The 18785-nt window shown below is 48.7% G+C and overlaps 1 protein-coding gene across 9 annotated transcripts in view; it reads left to right on the plus strand.

Annotated features, from left to right (window-relative positions):
- The window catches only part of LOC144770929 (uncharacterized), a 584254-nt gene extending 565861 nt beyond the window's left edge, over window positions 1–18393 (plus strand). For 7 of the 9 annotated variants that reach the window (XM_078655752.1, XM_078655757.1, XM_078655756.1 and 4 more), the window contains 2 exons: window positions 13244–13354; window positions 16718–18393. In XM_078655752.1, the coding sequence (XP_078511878.1) occupies window positions 13244–13354; window positions 16718–16995 (389 nt within the window). In that variant the 3' untranslated portion in view covers window positions 16996–18393. The remainder of the gene's footprint in view (window positions 1–13243; window positions 13355–16717) is intronic. The other 2 variants (XM_078655753.1, XM_078655761.1) reach the window with 2 other exon arrangements.
- The last annotated feature ends 392 nt before the right edge of the window (window positions 18394–18785 follow it).

Below are 18785 nucleotides of genomic sequence, written 5' to 3' on the forward strand. Positions count from 1 at the left end.
TTAACCCCGGCCGCGCCCCCAACTGCGTCCAAGCCGCTCCTGGACACACCCATGGATCTTTCTCCTGCTACTCCTGCAAATTCAGCGGCACCGACAACATCTCTGCTACGACCACACCACAGATTCCCGACCCCAACCACCTACAATGCATCCTTCTCAACACCAGATCGATCCACAGGCATGCCATTGACCTATGGAATCTACTAGACACCATCTCTCCGGACATCGCCTTCCTTACGGAAACATGGATGAATGCTTCCTCCGCACCAGACATCACAATTGCCATTCCTGAAGACTATAAGATCACCCACAAAGACCGTACCAGCCACACAGGAGGAGGAATCGCTATCGTCCATAAGAAATCTATCCGCATCTCAACCAGCTCCGACGTCAATCTCGCTAACTCCGAACACCTTCACTTCCAGATCCACATCAATCCCAAAACAACACTCAGAGGCACTCTCCTCTACAGACCACCAGGACCCCGCGCAAAATTCAGTGAAGACATCACGGACTTCATCACCCCACACGCACTCCCCTCCAAAGATTACATCCTTCTGGGAGACCTCAACTTTCACCTTGAAAAGACCAACGACCGCAACACCACCACCCTCTTGGACAACCTCGCCAACCTCGGACTTAAACAACTAGTCACTTCCCCCACCCACATCGCAGGTCACACACTCGACCCCATCTTCACATCCAGCAACCATGTCTCCTTCAGCCACACTACGGATCTCCTCTGGACCGACCACAGCTGCGTCCACTTCATCTACAACAAGCCAAAACCCATCAACCACTCCCAACCTACCCTGCAAAGAAACTGGAACAAAATCACCACAGACCAAATCTCCGCATCGCTCCTTCGAAACTCCCCAGCCTTCTCTTCCAACGCCAACGATGCCGCCTCCAACCTCACGCTATGGTTATCCAACACCGCCGACACCTTAGCTCCACTGAAAAAACGTCAAAGCAAACCTGGCAGCAAGAAAGCCTCATGGTTCAACGATGATCTCAAGAAGTCCAAGAAACTCTGCCGCTCCCTTGAAAAGGCCTGGAAAAAAGACCCAACCACCAGCACCAAGGACGCCTTCAAAAGCGCCACCCGCTCTCACCACCAACTGATCCGAAAAGCCAAGAAAACAGCATTCAAGGATCGACTTGACAACAACGCCCACAACAGCAAGGAACTTTTCAACATCGTCAAGGAATTTTCCAATCCCTCGGCCAACTCCAACGACATCACCCCCTCTCAAGCCCTCTGCGACTCCCTAGCCTCATTCTTCCACAACAAGATTGCAGACATCCACAACAGCTTTGACAACCAACCCGGAAACCAACCCACCCTACCATCTGCTGACCATCTTCCCCCCGTGAACACCCTTAACGCTTGGAACCCAATCTCCACCGAGGACACCATCCGCCTGATGAATTCCATCCACTCAGGATCCCCCACAGACCCATGCCCTCACCACATCTTCAACAAAGCAGACTCCGTCATCGCACCGCACCTCCGAGACGTCATCAACTGCTCCTTCAACTCCGCCACCTTCCCAGAAGACTGGAAACACGCTGAACTCACCGCCCTTCTGAAAAAACCAACAGCGGACCCCACCGAACTCAAAAATTACCGCCCCATCTCGCTTCTTCCATTCCCGGCCAAAGTCATCGAGAAAGCCGTCAACAACCAACTCGCCGCTTTCCTCGAAGCCAACAAATCCCTCGACCCCTCACAATCTGGCTTCCGAGCAAAACATAGCACTGAGACCGCCCTCATCGCAGCAACAGACGACATTCGAACTCTACTGGACAATGGAGACACAGTCGCCCTCATCCTCCTCGACCTCTCTGCAGCATTCGATACAGTCTGCCACAGCACCCTCCTACAACGCCTCAATAACATCGGAATCCAAGGAAAAGCACTTGAATGGATCACCTCGTTCCTCACCGGAAGAACCCAGAGAGTCCGCCTTCCTCCATTCAAGTCCGAGGCCTCTGAAGTCATCTGCGGCGTACCTCAAGGATCCTCACTCAGTCCCACCCTCTTCAACGTATACATGAGCCCCCTCGCGGCCATCGCACGCCAACACAACCTCAACATCATCTCCTACGCGGACGACACTCAACTAATCCTCTCTCTCACCAATGACCCCAGCACCGCCAAAACTAACCTACACGAAGGAATGAAAGAAGTTGCCGAATGGATGAAACAAAGCCGTCTGAAACTGAACTCAGACAAAACAGAAGTCCTCATCTTAGGTACTTCCCCCTCTTCATGGGACGACTCCTGGTGGCCGGAAGCCCTCGGAAAAGCACCCATCCCGACAGACCACGCACGGAACCTGGGCGTCATCCTGGATTCCTCACTTTCGATGAACAGACAAGTCAGCGCCGTATCCTCTTCATGCTTCAACATTCTTCGCATTCTCAGAAAAATATTTCGCTGGATCCCCTCCGAAACAAGGAAAACAGTCACCCACGCTCTGGTCACGAGCCGTCTGGACTACGGAAACACCCTCTACGCGGGTACTACCGCAAAACTCCAGAAAAAACTCCAACGAATCCAAAACGCATCAGCCAGGCTCATATTAGACATCCCACGCAACGAACACATCTCTGGTCACCTTAAAGACCTCCACTGGCTACCCGTCAATAAGAGGATCACTTTCCGACTGCTTACCCACGCACACAAATCACTCTACGACATCGGACCAGATTGCCTCAACTCTCGACTGTCCTTCTACACCCCCCCCCCGCCAACTACGGTCTTCCAGCCAAGCCCTCGCCACTGTACCTCGCATCAACAAGACCACCATGGGAGGCAGATCCTTTTCATACCTGGCTGCTAAAACATGGAACTCACTCCCCGCTTACCTGCGCCTCACCCAGAACCACCTAGCGTTCAGAAAGCAGCTTAAAACGTGGATATTTGACAAATAATCCTCCTCCCCTTCCTAAGCGCCTTGAAACCCTCTGGGTATGTAGTGCGCTATACAAATTTTATGACTTGACTTGACTTGACCAGTAAAAAAAGAAAAACGCTATAACATTGGCCAATGCTTGTTTTCTATGCAAGGAAACATCTCTGTTTTGACTCCCCTGTGACATAAAAATTAGGAGAGAGTGAAAGAAAATGTGCAGTGTTGTTCTAGTGCCAACAAAATTACAAAAAAGGCCCAACCCCAAAGGCTGGAATTCAGGGCATTTCCTTTGCTGTATAATACATTAACTTTGTTGCGGTAGTCAACAGAAAAAATAATTCAAAAAGATAAGATGTTCAATATTTGGTATATTTCCCTGGCTTTCGAGGACACATAAACGTGCCAATTGCAAGCCTGTTTAGCTAACACCGGAAGACCTGAATAGATTCATTAAGGTTATAAGCAGCCTTCTGTGACCCTCACAAGGTGCCTTCACACTCCATCATGTAAGATTAATGAGTGTTGGGTTTGTCACCACAGCAACTCCTTCGTTTACATCCTCCTAAACAAAAATATCTACACAAATTATCTAAGCCATTGACTGCCTGTACAGTTGACTTTTTTTAAACTTCCTGCTGGCAACCTAAGGTTTGCATATTATTGCTCATCTCAACCTGATCTGCAAAAGCTTCACTCTGCGTCCTCTCTTCCCTCCTCATTTTATTTTTTTGATGGTTATTGCAGCTTTTGTTTCACATTGCAGTATCAGCTGTTTTGGCCAGCAGCCACTAAAGGCCAATCTTACTTACTGCCTGTTGGACTTGGCCTTTTCCACCCAAATTTTTCGCTTTTGACCCCCTTATCTAGATTGTCTCCCCCATGGGATTAAACCTGTATAGGCCATGAGTGGTGAGAGACACCTTGTTGAAAATGTAATTACATGACATAATGTGAGCACTTGTAAAATCCCCCATTTTAAAACTGCACCTGATTGAAATGTATTGTATTTAAAATGGATGCCATGGCCCTGGGTTTTGCCACTGGACTGACATAGGTCAGCGGACTAGATAATATTACCCAGCTACCCCTAGTTTTGGAGGGAAAGCCTGGCACCCAGGGTGCTCAACCCCTCCCCTTGAGCCAGTGTGAACCAGTTATCCCCAACATTCCGGAAGGTGCTGGCTCTGTGAGGGAGGAGGGTATAAATAGGGAGAAGTGTCACCAGAGAGTCAGTCAGCGCTGGGACAAAGAAGAGAGGGGACCTGCTGCGAGGTGCTACCGCCACATGGGCCTGTGAGCTGGGCCCTGCACCCCTATAAACCCCCCCCTCTGCTGTCCCCATGGGCCCCTGACAAGGGAGGGCCCCTATCCAGGTCACTGACGCTATTTGACCGGGTACCACGCCAGCGCTGTGTGAAGAAGCGCCCAGGAGGTGAGGAGTGTGCCCCTGAGGAATTGCTGTGGGACTGTCTGCCCCTCTGAAGCACCCTGGGGAAGATTGTGCCCCCAAAGGAATTGTTGCTGGCTGAGGTGGTGTGAGGCCCTGTGGAAGCGCTGGGCCCCTGGGACTGCTGTGGCCTCCTAGTGCTGTGAAGCCTATCTGACAAGCGCTATAACTGCGAAGCGCTGAGGAAGTGCTAGATTCCTGCCCCCTCTGCGTAGTCTGAGGAAGGAGCTGAGGTTGTGGGCACAGGGAGGAGCGGTGCGCTGTGAATAGCGCCGTTTTCGCTGTTTTCTGAGGAGACTGGCAGCCTGTGAATAGCGCTGTTGTGGAGGCGCGCTTTGGCCGATATAAATAATTAATTAAAAAGGGAGCCTACCCCTTGTTGCTGCCGGAAATCAGCGTCGCGGCCCGGCGCTGTTGTGGGGACCCCCCCACTGGGATGGTTATCGTCGCGGCGGCCCCCGGTACCAGGAGAGGGCCGCCGAAGTGAAGGAAGGGCTGCGTTAGGCCCTGAGGCCGCCGACATCCCCCATCACGTGACGGGGGCCCGCCCCCGCCAACGGCCCGCCCCCGCCAACGCCGTGCACGGATTGGCCTGCGCGGCCGTGCCCCTGGAAGGCCGCGCAGGGATTGGCTGCCGGCCGGGCAGCCGAGGAAGAAGCCAGAAACGAGGAGCGACGCAAAGCCCTGGGTCCCCGTGAGGGAGGGGGAACCCAGGTGAAGCACCGTTGCGGGGCCCCCGTGGCAAGGAGGGAGCCCCGAGAGAATCGACCAGAGCGGGAGGCCACCCCGCCGGTCTGTGTCCCACGCGAGGAGCCGGTGAGGTAGGCGGGGCCGGGGCACACTGTCGGTGCCAGCCCCGCCTCCCGACCTAAGAGGGCCAGAGAAGGGAGCCCCACTTGGGCCGCCCAGGGGTGCAGTGACCCCCCCCCCAGGCCCCCGAGAGGAGAGAGTGTGGGCCCGAGTGATGCCACAGGGAAGGAGGGGCATCGAGGCACATTGCCGGTGCCTGCCCCCTCCCCGGGAAAGAAGCCCTGTGTCCGGATGGGGAGAGCCCCGGGTCCCAGAGAAAGGAGTGGAGGCCTGAGTGAGGCCTTGTGGGCCCGAGTGACCACGCAGATCACCGGAGAGTCCCGCGACTCGAGGTGCATTGTCGGTGCCTGGTTCCCCCCTGCAGAGGAGACCCCAAAGGACGCCTGCAGGATCTATTGAGCCCCGCAGGAACCATCGAAAAGAGCCCGGTGAGTGGGGCCTACGCTTAACGGTGTGGGGGACAGAGAGCTAGGTGAGCACTAGGGCTGCGAGCTACTTAAAAATCAGTTGTATTGTATTACTGCATTGAAAACGGACGAACTTGGACCTATAAGGATTTTATACGCTGTGCAATAATTATTTTAGCTGGGGGTACTTTTAATCTTGTTAGTATAAAGGGAATTGTAACTAAGGCACACTGACATCTATCCACAGTACAAAGCTTCCTTTTCGCTTTTTCTTGCCGCTTTTGCTGACTGAAGTCGGCGGCGGGCGCCATCTTGGGTGTGGGCTGGGGCCGCGCTCTAGTCGCGCTGCCCTCCCACCCTCCTCACGGCCCATAAATGAACATCATGACCAGACGGCGCAGCGGGCTGGCGCAGCGGGCGCGCGCCGAAGCAGCGCCAAAGCCAAGCCCGTCTGCGCCCGTCCGCGGCCGGACTCGGCCCAGGGCCACACCTCCTGTCCCCCGATTGCAGTACTCGGCCCATTATCTAAAATCACTAAATCCCGGTAAGATACATCTGGATTGCTCTACTGTTTCTCTTGCTGCTGTGATGAGTACTCCCCCCCCCCCCCCCCTTGCCCAGGTTGCAGCTATTTGTTCCCCCCATTTTATTTGCTAGCCCATTTAGATCCTAATCATGGCCCACAACGTGTCCCCGATACTATTGTATTGCACGGCTGTCGAGCTGCACTCATTAATACGCGCTCACTTCCCTGTCATAGTCTCCAGGTTCATGAGTTTATTCTTGCTCATGATCTGGATTTATTGTTTGCCACGGAGACCTGGGCAGATGCCGGATCAGGGCCGGATTTTTGCGATGCTATCCCGGAAGGATATAGCGTCGTCAGACACGACAGGCCTATGGGAAGAGGTGGAGGCCTTGCAATTATTCACAAGGATTTATATCGTACCACACTTGACCCTATAAATTCTGCCAATTGCGAATCTGCTGCTTTCGCTATCAGCATCAGCCCTAAGCAAGCTTTAAAGGGTATAATTTTATACCGCCCCCCTGACCCTCGTAATCTTTTTCTCTCCACTTTTTCTGACCTAAACGATAACGTTATAGGTTCAGACAAATACACGATACTGGGAGATTTTAACTTTTATTTGGAGGAGCAGGACAACTTTGACACTACTCAACTCATTTCTGACCTTTCTAATTTAGGATTGCATCAATTAGTTAAGGGCAGTACTCATCAAGCTGGACATACCCTTGATGGTCTGTTCACTAATGACCCTGACATTTCTGTGTTGGACATTATTCCCATCACGTGGTCAGACCACAGGGCTATTATATTCCAGCTGGATATAAGGTCTGCACACCCTTTACTCTCCAGGCCCCGAAACAGGCTGAGGACTCGCGCCTGGAAAAATGCAGACATTTCTCAGATGCTAGATTCGTTAGCCTTCTCCTGTTCTCAGGAAGGAAGCACTTCTGTACGATCAGCTGTGGATTTCCAGGATTGGATCCGTACTGCCGCTGATTTAGTGGCCCCAGAAAAACTTATCAGACCAAACAGAGGATCTCCATCGGCTGCCTGGTATAATGAAGATCTTAGACTTCATCGCCAACATTGTAGGAATCTAGAAAGGCGATGGAGGAAAGCTTACTGCCCCATAGCTAGGCAAACTTATAAAGATGCCCTTGCAATTTATAAAAAGGCGGTTTTGGCTCGAAAAACGGCTTTCTTTTCGGCGCAAATTGAGACCGCCGCCAACTCTGCTAGAGAGCTGTTTTCTGTTGTCACTACTCTGTCCACACCCCCTTCTGGCCCTGGAGTGGAACCTTCACAGACTTTTTGCAACGAATTATCCACGTTCTTCACTTCAAAGGTGGCAGATATATATGCATCATTTGAAGGGGATATCGAAACGGAACACAGAGGTGGTACCGTGGAAGAAGGATTTTACCATCATAATCATGATTTCTTTTCATGTTTTTTACCTGCCTCACATGACGATGTTACTAAACTCATTTATTACATTAAATCGGGCTCCCCGTTGGATCCGTGCCCTCCTTCTGTGATGTCAAAACTCACAGAAGTAATTTCACGTCCCCTCATGAAGATCTGCAACTGCGCATTTCAGACAGGCCAACTTCCTAGTATATGGAAGAAGGCTGTTATAAAACCTCTCTTAAAAAAGCCGTCCCTAGATCCCACAGCTGTTGCTAGTTATAGGCCCATTGCGTGTCTGCCCTTTCCTGCCAAAGTATGCGAATTCCTGATGAATCGACAGCTCTCAGAGTTCGTCGAGACTCACCAACTTCTCGACGAAACGCAATTTGGCTTTAGGAAGGGGCATGGAACAGAGACCGCTTTGATAAAGGCCTCTGACGAGATCAGGGTGATCATGGATCAGGGAGGAGCGGCCGTCTTGATCCTTTTGGACCTGTCAGCGGCCTTTGACACGGTCGACCATGTCACCTTAGTCGACCGTGTCACAGCCCTGGGGATAAACGGTTTGGCCAGGGATCTTATCTCATCTTTCCTCGCAAACCGTACCCAGACGGTGAAGCTGGGAGAATTCTACTCACCCATCTCTGCTCTCCCTTGTGGAGTCCCACAGGGCTCCTCGCTAAGCCCGCTGCTATTTAATATCTATGTAGCGGACTTGGCGAGGGTAATAAAAGCCCATGGGGTACGGCTTACATCTTACGCAGATGATACCCAGCTGGTTCTGGGTATCCATAGGGATGGCCTTGCTGTGGCAGCCAACTTCCAGAGAGTTATGCTGGAGGTCAGTACCTGGATGACCTCGAATTGTCTTAGACTCAACTCGAACAAGACCGAGATCATGACCTACGGAAAACTCTCTCCTGACTGGTCTCCCACTTGGTGGCCGGAAAAACTCGGCCTTCCGCCTGTCCCAGTGGAAAAAGCCAGAAATCTGGGAGTCATATTTGACAGCAAGCTGGCTTTTGACCTTCATACCAACAAGGTTGTTTCGTCATCGTTCTTTACTTTGAAAAAAATAAAGAAATTATTGCCCTATCTCCCTCCTTCAGCTGGGAAGACTCTGGTTTCTACCTTAGTCTTCTCAAAAATAGATTATGGGAACGCTCTCTTTCTTCACACCCAGAAGCGTGTCATAACTAAGCTGCAATCCATCCAGAATGCGGCTGCTAGGATCCTCCTAAATATCCCCCGCCGCAAATCCACCACCCTTGGCATTCGTCAGCTTCACTGGCTGAGAGTTGAGAGCCGTATAAAATTTAAGGCCCTCTGTATTGCCTATAAGGCAGTACATGGCACAGGACCCAGGTTCCTGACTGAAGCTTTTCAGCTTTATGTCCCTAGAAGGCAATTACGATCGGCCAACACCAGTCTCCTCTCTGTGCCTCGCACAAGAACGGCCACCTGGGGAGACAGGCGTTTTCTTGTGGCTACGCCAAAGTTGTGGAACCTTCTGCCACCTGCTATCAAATCTGCTCCGAACCTGATGAGTTTCCGCAGGCTTTTAAAAACATGGTTGTTCAACGAGTAATAGAATGACTGATTCAGTAGCTCCACAGCGCCGAGACACCTCCGGGTATTTGTTGCGCTATAAAAGTCGTATAAATAAATAAATAAAATAAATAAATAAGAGGGCAACGGGGTACATTGCCCGTGCCCGCCCCGGGGACTGTGTTGCCTTATCAGGTGCCCAAATGACAGGGGGCACCTGCGACTTGGGCTCCAGATTTATTGAACTGCCCTGACGTTCCTGCAACTAACTGCCTTCTAGACAACTCAGGAGCAAGCCGGTTGTCCTTATTGCATATTCTGGGGTAGAGAGTTTTATTCTCCCTTGGTGCAAATATAGGTCCCTGCTATACGGGTTGCCCTGAGGTCCCCAGTTACTAAGGAACCCTGAGGAAGGAAATGTCTAAGGGAGTCCAGAAGTAAGGAGGGTTGACTGCTGTGTACACCCTGATGTTGATACCCCTTAGTTGATGGTAAAGGGAGCCCAGTTGAGTCCTGACAGGTGTTCCTGATCTAGGAGGAGGGCCCCTATCTGATATTAATGCTGGGTGAGGTATGTTCTGCATAATGTTGGTCAATGGGTTGGCCTGATGAGTTATTCCAGGCCCCTGTTTATGCCCTGGTTAATGAGCTTGCCGTACTGATTTCTTACAGGTGCTCCTGACTAGTATGTGCTGTAATGCTCTGTTGTTGTTTTTCCCTAACAGGGGCGGGTTGGTGCTAATGTGCATGATGTATTTCTATGCTAATGTAGAATTTTGCAATTACAACCCCCTAAGGATGAGAGCCTGAGTTGGCCCCGCCAGATTGGCCTCAGGTCTACTGATATTTAATCACAATTTTCTTTATTTCAGCATGGACTTTGGACTTAACCCTTTTTGTCCCATGTAAATAATTCCCCATGATGTACTTGGCTCTGGCGCCAGTTGGCGCCTGGTTGTGAATACCAGTGTATTTTTCCTTTTTACCTTGCAGGTTGGAGATATCACTAAATTTATTCTTTTTCCAACCAAAGGTGGTGTCGTGACTCTTTTGTAGTGTGATTGGTGTGTTGTCTGTGGGTACTGCGCGAATGCTTCACATGTCCTCGAAGTTTGGCCTGCCCGCTTGATGCCATGCTACCCCCTTTGAGACTTGGGCAACCCCCATTTCCAACACTGCCTATCTATACTTATAGCTTCAATTCATTGCAAATCCATCCAGGCCTGCTCAGAAAATGCTAGCAGGTTGGCACGGTGATGTGGCATGTGCATCATGCGTGTTGAGTGCAATGGGGACCAGGCATTGCCATCGTAACCTAAAGGATCATTCTTCCAAAGAATGCTTGAAATGGGTCTGCGTTTACCTTCAACTCAATTCCCAAGAAGTTCTTGGTCGAAAGTAGTGTTGAATATTTTCGGCGCACTCCGTGCCTTTTTGTAGAATACACTGCACCGGCAGGTGGGGTTTCAAAATCATTTATGACCATACTGAATACAGCCTGCATTCACCACCACACAACATCACACCAAAGCAAACACACAACGGAAACTTTAACAAAAATGGCCCCAGAGGTCCTTGGCATAACCATTGACGTTCTAGGAAACATGACTTTGTGAAAGAAGCAACGCAGGAGGACAGAGGGGGAAGCAGAAACGATAGAACAAGCAATGACATGGGAGGGAGAAGGGGGCAAGCAGGTATCAATAGTAATGATGAGGGGAGAAATGAAAAGTGCCTCAGTCCCAGTTCGACCGTGGCAGAAAAACACTAATAAAAAAAGCAATCAGTACTTGGCCCATGCTCCACCGAAGGGAGAAACAAATAAAGAGCAAGTGGAACCCGCATGTGTTGACCAATCAGGAGCCAGAAAATAAGAGTGACAGTGAAGCAAACAAATGGTAAATAATGGACAGGCTCCAAGCGTCATTTTAGTTCACAAAATGCCTCACAAGCAAGTGCGAATGCACTGTCTCAGACAGGCCCTAAAAATCTGTTTTTGTTGTTCTTAGTTGTCCGTCCAAGATAAATTTGTCGCCCTTAATCAACATGCCCAGGCTCAGAATAGCATTCTTCAATCGCGTGACTTTCCTTAACTTGGTTGAAATTACAATATTTTTTTCATTAGCTTTCCCTGTAACCCTCACTACCAATATCAGGGATACTTCCTGGTCCAAATGTTTTAATTTATTCCTTGGAGGCCAAAAACTTTGTAGTCAGTTATTGCACAGACGCGTCCCTCTCGATGGACGAAGCCCTGAGATATGAAGAGTGCGATCCACCAGAGCTTTTATGTTAGGAGTACAATGTGCTTGTGCTAAGGAGAGTGTGACCCTGAACGGATTCACCAAGAAAACCTGGAAGTGCCTCAACCTTGAGGTCAGGTTCATACAGGGGCCAGCAAGGGACCTCCCCTGTAAATTCAAGAAGACCCTGCACTTGGGATCCCACTCGCTACAACTTGTTTATTACAGTACTACCTGTGTACCTACTCACTGTGGTATGTCCTCTGTGCACACCCTGCTGCTGTCACCCCGATGTGAAGTCAATTGCTACACACTTCGTGACTTTATTATCAAACCAGCGTTCCTATCCAGTGCTCCTCCCTGGTGGACACACACCCCACACATGGGGCACACCTGGAAAACCCCACTCACTCGTAGTTGGTTGGGACAATGACTTCTTCTCAGAGATGTTGACACTTGCCAGTCGGATATGTCTGGCTTGCCGGAGGGAAATGCAGTTGCTTGTGCCCTATCGCTTGGACCGAACTATTGGGTTTTGGTACAGTCTAACCGCTAGGGCGCTCGACCTCTGACCTGGAGGAACTGGGTTCGAGTCTCGGTAACGACGCCCAAAACTTCCTGTGATTCTGGGCAAATCACTTAATCTCCCCTTGTCTAAAATGAAAGTAACTGGAAAAATATGTAAAGCGCTCTGATACCTGATTCGGTTTGGGTCTAGTTCGCGCTATATAAAACTCTGCAAAAAAAACAACAAAAAAAAAAACATGGCAACAAACCAACTTAGGGTTAAGAACGTGAAGTCCTCTTGAAATGTTTTTTCCTTGCTAACTTATGTTCACCTACTGCCTTTTTAACCAGCAACTCTTTACTGCTTCCAAACTCACCTCTTGAGGGCCAGATTAGGAGTTGCACAGTGCTGGAGGGATGCAAAGTCTGTATGCAAAATAATGTGACCATGCACTTATGAATAAATCCTCCAGAAGGAGGAATAACCACAGATCTGGTTTCACTGGATGAAAATCTGCACACTCTACCCTGTTCCACCAGGATTAACAGTCGTGTTTCCTCCTGCTTGGAGTAGGTGGTAAATGTGAGCTGCGGGCAAGTTCTGGGCTGGTGGGGAGGAAGTGAACTGAAAGCTTACAGGGAAGGGGAAAAGGTGCTCACGCATGGGAGGCACATTGCATGCTCCCTGTTTACCCACAAAGAAATCTCAGCACAGCAGTATTGCAGGGACAGAGATAAAGACTTGACTGCTGTTTCAGCCAAAGCCTCAAGTAATATTATCAGCCGTGTTTTCTGGATGGTAATATAGGGTATGGTATTCCTGCACCTGGGAAAACCAAATGTGGGAACTTTGGCCGAGTTGTAGTAGAATTCCAACCAGTAATTCCGCCCTACCTGTGTTGTAAGTATGCGCCGAGACGGAGTTCTGCCCCCCTCATCTCCCCACAAACGGCCCCCACTATCCTGATCATCACATTAACATCATCTGTCACAGCACTAAACCAGCACAACTGCAACCAACAACCAGTTTAACTAAACTCACCTTGAGTGACTTTAGGCAACTCCATTCTCGCCAGCCTTTCAGGGAGCCCTCAGAACATTGACCAGGCGGCATATCCTCCAGGCCCGGCAGCAGGTGACGTCCCTCACCCCAAGCCATCCGTACAGAGTCCACGCAGACACAGATGGGGCGAGAACTCCTCACATGTCCTTAGACAGTATGCCTGTCAGACCCTGGTCTGAGAGGGAAGAACCGTAAACAATCCACCTCTGCAGGAAGGTCGCCCCTTACAAACTCCCAAACCGAAGCGATAAATCGCGAGCATTGAAGCTTGCTTCAAGATGAACAACCACGTGTACTGTGATGTCCGTGAACATTACACACAGATCTATGACACACTATATGTTTTCTTTAAAAACAGGAATTCCTATGATCACTGCTGTCTTTACGTTAAGAGATGAAGAAGAACTGCAGCAGGACAAGAGAAAAGAAAAAGGGACAAAAAGAAAGGAGAGCACGGCTCAGGACCCAGGTGAGTGAGGAATGGAACGAATAAGTGGTCATTGTATGTAATGCGCTTGAGGGAGGAGCCCCCTTGCTTTGTAATGACTTTGGCCCCGATGTACGAAGCTTCGTATATACGGATAGTTTTGCATTCCTTAAATTGCAATTTCCTAATAGGAAATTGCAGTTTAGGAAACCCTAACCCAAGGGTGCCTCTGGCCTTAAAGCCCCCTGGAGGCACCCCTAAAATTGAGGTGCACATGTAAGTGGACATATGTGCGTTTTATGTCACATTAAAATATGCATTTTTAAATGCATTTTTTAATTTTGCACGTAGTTACCATCGACTTTGAGTTGATGGTAATGGCATTTCCTAATTGACCAATTGGCATTTAGGAAATTGTTCGTACATGTGCTTTAGGAATTGCAAATAGGTCATCTCTATGTGCGATTCCTAAATCGCTGTTGCATTTGTGATTTCTACCAGGTAGAAATCGCATATTGTGACAGATTTCAGCCTTTGTACATATGAAGAGGCCATTTTGCATTTCCTAATGAGGTGAAATTGCGATTCGGCCCATTAAGAAATGCTAAATGGCTTCATACATCTGGCTCTTTGTGAAAGGGAAAAAAGCATTTCAATGCTGTTTTTCGGTGCAGTGACAAGGTAAACAAAAGATACAGTTTTAAGACTGTGCACTTAAATGTACGTAGGACTCCCAGTTTATAGCCCAGGAAATTTGCCTCCTGATAAAAATGGTCTGCCTAAAATAATTGATACTTATTTTAAAAGTAGCATGAGGTGTGTGAGGTCTTAGCCACTCACCACACTGGGTGGAGAAGGACGACTAGAGAGGATTTGTATTGGAATGTTGATTAACAGAGAGGACTAGGAAAAGACAATTGTCACTTTCTGGATTTGTGGTATGAAAACTTGTAGTAGATATTAAATTAGATGTGTGGCGTATTTTGTAGGGTAAGGATAAACGGTGCCAAGGTTCAGGACCAGAGATCTGCTCCGCACATAATGCAGTTGCCAACAAGAGTATTTTAGAGGGATGGAGAAGTCTTCAGAAAGGTGCCCACGGTTAGACATGCTTGACTGAGGGTGCCTCGCAGTCAGGTGTATGGCAACGGCCATGTCGTTTACTTGCAAGGATTTTCCATTAGGTACAGGAGGGTGTCCTTTCAACCAGGAGGTTTACTGGATGCACCCAGGTGCAAGACAGCAGTTTACGAGGGTGCGTAGGGCTGTACCAGGTGTAAAATGAAACGGTTCATTTAGGTGCAAGGGTGACGATGGCAAATTAAAGTAATGGAAAGTCTCTGCCCAGGTGTGTTATGGCAGATTTGAGCGTACAGGACGCCACAAATTAACAAGCGTTGTGGCACATTTCATACATGGGGAGGCAAGGGTGGACGTGTCCACGGCAGTAGCTAATATTCAAGAAGGTGCTTGGGTGTCTGTGGGGATGGGGTTCTTATGTAATTTGTACTTGTAAAGCGCACTAATATCCCAACTGGGGTGTCCTGGCGCTGTAACACATACCGCTGTGGAACCCTTCCTGGCTTTTCCCTGTGAAATGTCCACTCCTGGGCACCCCCAAGGTGAAGCCAGGCATCCAAGCGCTGCTGGGGCCATTGTGGAGATTAAGCAAGCTATTGCCCAGAGTTGCAGAGTGGGACCCATGATTAGAATAGGCACCACCGAGGCGAGAATTATCAGGTCCTAGGAAATTGAGCCCCAGACCCGCCGAGGCGGTAATTGAAACCTGGTCCTGGGCCAGACCTCTGCATCAGGGTCTGCCGCTCTAACCATTGAGCCACACTTCTACCTAATGACCTGATGTCATTAGGTAGAGTGTAGGTGGACTGCTGGTGCTTCTGCCAAAAGCGTGCTTTAATTTCACACATTCAAAGCTCTTCGCAACTCAGGCCCCATGTACCTGATAAGTTACATCTCCTTCCACCGGCCATCCGGACATCTCCACTCAGCAGGACTCCTACTCGCAACCATCCCACGCGTATACAGACCCAGATCAGGAGGGTGTTCGCTCACATCATTCCTAAAACGTAGAATGACCTCCCTCTCCACATCAGAGTCTCCTCCACGCTTCTTGAGTTCCGTTAGAAGGTGAAGACCTGACTTTTCAATTAACCGACATACCATAGGCAGGGAAGGGCACACACACCTGCAAGGCACCAGGAGATCCTCGCAGGAGCAAACTCCTGAATGTGTCTGAATCTGGATTACCGAGCCATAAGGAGTGAGGGCTTTCAGCAGCTACAGCAGGAGCAGTATGGCCCATAGTGAAATTCTCTCAGTATAATGTTCTAGCTCTGGAAGATATAAAAATACTCTATTTAAATGTAAAGTAAGAGGGAACCCTCACTTCTGATAGATACTTCTACCTGCATATTCCTTACCTGTTGCATATCCCAAGGCACCGAATAAATCCAGAAACGTTTCGTAGCTCTGGTGGGCCCGTAGAAGGTTCAGGCCGTCTTGGTACCAGAAACAACACCATAGTGATGCTACTGATATCATTTCCCTGTCAGTTGTGTCTGTGTCCTTAGAGGCAGGCACAAGGAAATGACCAGACTAAAGTGGAACCTTTTGAATGTGGCCTTTGACCTTCTGCAGAATCCAGTACGGGGATGCAATTGGTGTGGGCAGCGTATCCACCAGCAAGCGGGATAACAAGAAGTAACTTTTTCTTCTGACAGACTTTAACCTGCAGGTTCTTCAGCGGTTGAATTGATTTTATATCAAGTCATTTGATCATTTCAAGTCACTTTTTTCTCTAGATTTACCACGAGTAGCCTTTAGAAAAAATGTACATATATTTACCATCAGCCCATCTTATCTCCCATGAATGCCAATTAGGAGTCTCTGGGGGTCGGTGCAGCAACTCTGCGGGTGCTCGCTGTCCCTCTTTGTGTCTGGAGGAGCCTGTTTATGTTCTGTACCGTCACTTCTTGCCTTTCGTGCAGCCCCTTAGCAGCAGCAAGGGCGTTCACGACTAGCCAAGGATTGGGCAAGGGGCCAATCGTGTTGTCATTGGAAGGTCAAAGAGTGTGTGAAACCTCTTTTGCAATTCCTGATATTCTGTCACTGTGCCCGTATTCTCCACTTCAGCTTCTTTGTCTTTTAAACATAAACATTTGCTGTGTGCTATTTCATTAATTTGTTCATTCATCTCACAGCGCATGTGGGCCCATCCAGTCTTGTTCAGAGAAGCAAGAACGGTCTGGATCTGCTCTGCTGCTCTGTACTTTGCAGTAGAGAACACAGACATCATAATAACATCACTTCTGTGCTGTGAGAATATTGTTAACAACAAAATGCTGCTTTAAAAAAGTTAATTGTGTTCCTTTACTTCTACTCCAGCAGGTAATTTCAAGCCAGAAGGGTCAAGAAAGATGAAGTATTCTGCACGTCATCAATTGGGGCCTGGGCCTTATACCTGTTCTGTATGTGGCAAAACCTTCGTTCACTACAATCTGTTTAGTAGACATGAAGCCACGCATAAAGTTTTGAAACATTACAAGTGCCCGGTATGCGGCGATACCTTCAATCAAGAGTATCGTCTTCTTGCCCACAAAAAAACACATACAGTAAAGCGACCGAAATATATGCCTTTCATCCTTCCGAAACCAACATTCTGAATATCATCAACTAGGATTATTATTAAATGTGTCACAAAATGGCATGATAGGTGTATGTAGCAAGTGCTATATGAAAAGAACAAGCTATTAGGCACTGTGCAAACACTTCAGTATGTCAGCACTAGGGAGTTTAGAGCCTCAAACCAAGCAGGAACTTGAACACAAGACATTTGGGGGGATTCCACAACCAGTGTATGAAATGGTGGAGGCCACACAGTGTGATCTAGGGGTCAAACAGTATGTTACACATTTGTTAGGCAAATACAGGTATTGGTTTCTGGTGGGAGGCAGAGTGATAATCAATATCAGGAGACAATCAAAAAACTGGAATAGATCTGTGAAGGTATGCAATGGCTCTAGAAGTCTAGTTGTGATGCCGAGACTCCATACAAACTCAGGAAAGAAGCTGTACTGTACACATAGCAGATCCTCAGAGTGATTTTAGTCCTATCACTCTTTGTATAAAAAAGAGACACGCCTGGAGGATGGACCCTGGCTGCGAATCCTTCCAGGACTGCAAGAGGTAAGGGACCATCAGAGAACACGTGAGAAGGAGGACAGACCCCATTCAGGGTTTGGCTGAGATCGAGGCCGAGGAAATCGATGTAAAACCAGAAACAAACCTCTTTCTCAAGCAGATTCTCTGCAAAATGCAACATTCACCAAGATCGTTAAGACCAGTTATAGAAGGAAGCGCACCCATTGGACAACTGAGTTCCACAAGTTTATCACGAGCGGCTCTAACAAAAACCCAGTAATAGTAAAGGTCCATGTGAAGGAAAGCACCAGCACCGCTCAACACTGCAGCATGGTCATTAACCGCAGGGACACATCTTTCACTGATTGGATTATCACTCAGCACCCCGTGGCAAAGGAGGGAAGAAGTGCAATGGATGCGGACATCGGCTTGGGGTTGCTCATCTTAGAAGAAGCCAAGTAACTGGTAATTCTGCAAAAACAGGGGATAGTAGAGAAATCGAACTCTTGAGCAATAGACAGAAGCCGAGAGATGCCGGTTACTGCAGGTGTTTTCCTCCAATACCAGATCATGATATCACAGAAGGTCAAACAAAGACATTGAACGAGTTTTGTTTGTGAAAGATAAATAGTAACTTGAGACCAACGGCGTTATTGGCACACGTGCAGCACCAAGACGAGCATGCGCGGTTCGCTTGGGAGAGCAGTATCGAGTGCACGGAGAGGTCCCGACTGGTGATAATGTCAAGTTATTTTCAGGTGTTTCACTTTTTGTCTTTAGCATCATTTATGCAAATGTTGTTCAAGTTATCTATGGTTACACAGCGAACGACACAAGAATACATCGGACAAATTATACAAATATGTTTTTCCAGAAATGTGTTTATTAAAGTTGTAGCAGACGTTGTCAATGCAGCTGAATATTTTGCTTTGTCTTTTTATTGACCTACTGTAGGAAACTGGGTTTTGGTTGCAGTTCTTCCCCACTGTTTTCCTGGTATTTGATGCAACTTCGACTGAAGTGTACTGGGTTCCTGCTAACCAGGTCTCCAGGACCAATGTTCGTGCCCTAAAAACTGTACAATTGTTCCTTCTGTTGGCAAAACGTTTAGCACTCTCTGTTAGTCCCTAGTACATGGTACCCGGGTACCCAGGGCCTGAGGTACTAAACAGGGCCCCTAACGGCTGCAGCATTAATTGTGCCACCCTAAGGGACCTCTCACCAAGCACATGTAAGACTACCATTGCAGGCTGTGTGCCCCGGTGCAGTCAAAAGTGAAACCACGACATGTCACACAGCCCTGTATGCCACG

Source organism: Lissotriton helveticus, chromosome 7 (assembly GCF_964261635.1).
Source record: "Lissotriton helveticus chromosome 7, aLisHel1.1, whole genome shotgun sequence".
NCBI classification, from domain to species: Eukaryota; Metazoa; Chordata; class Amphibia; order Caudata; family Salamandridae; genus Lissotriton; species Lissotriton helveticus.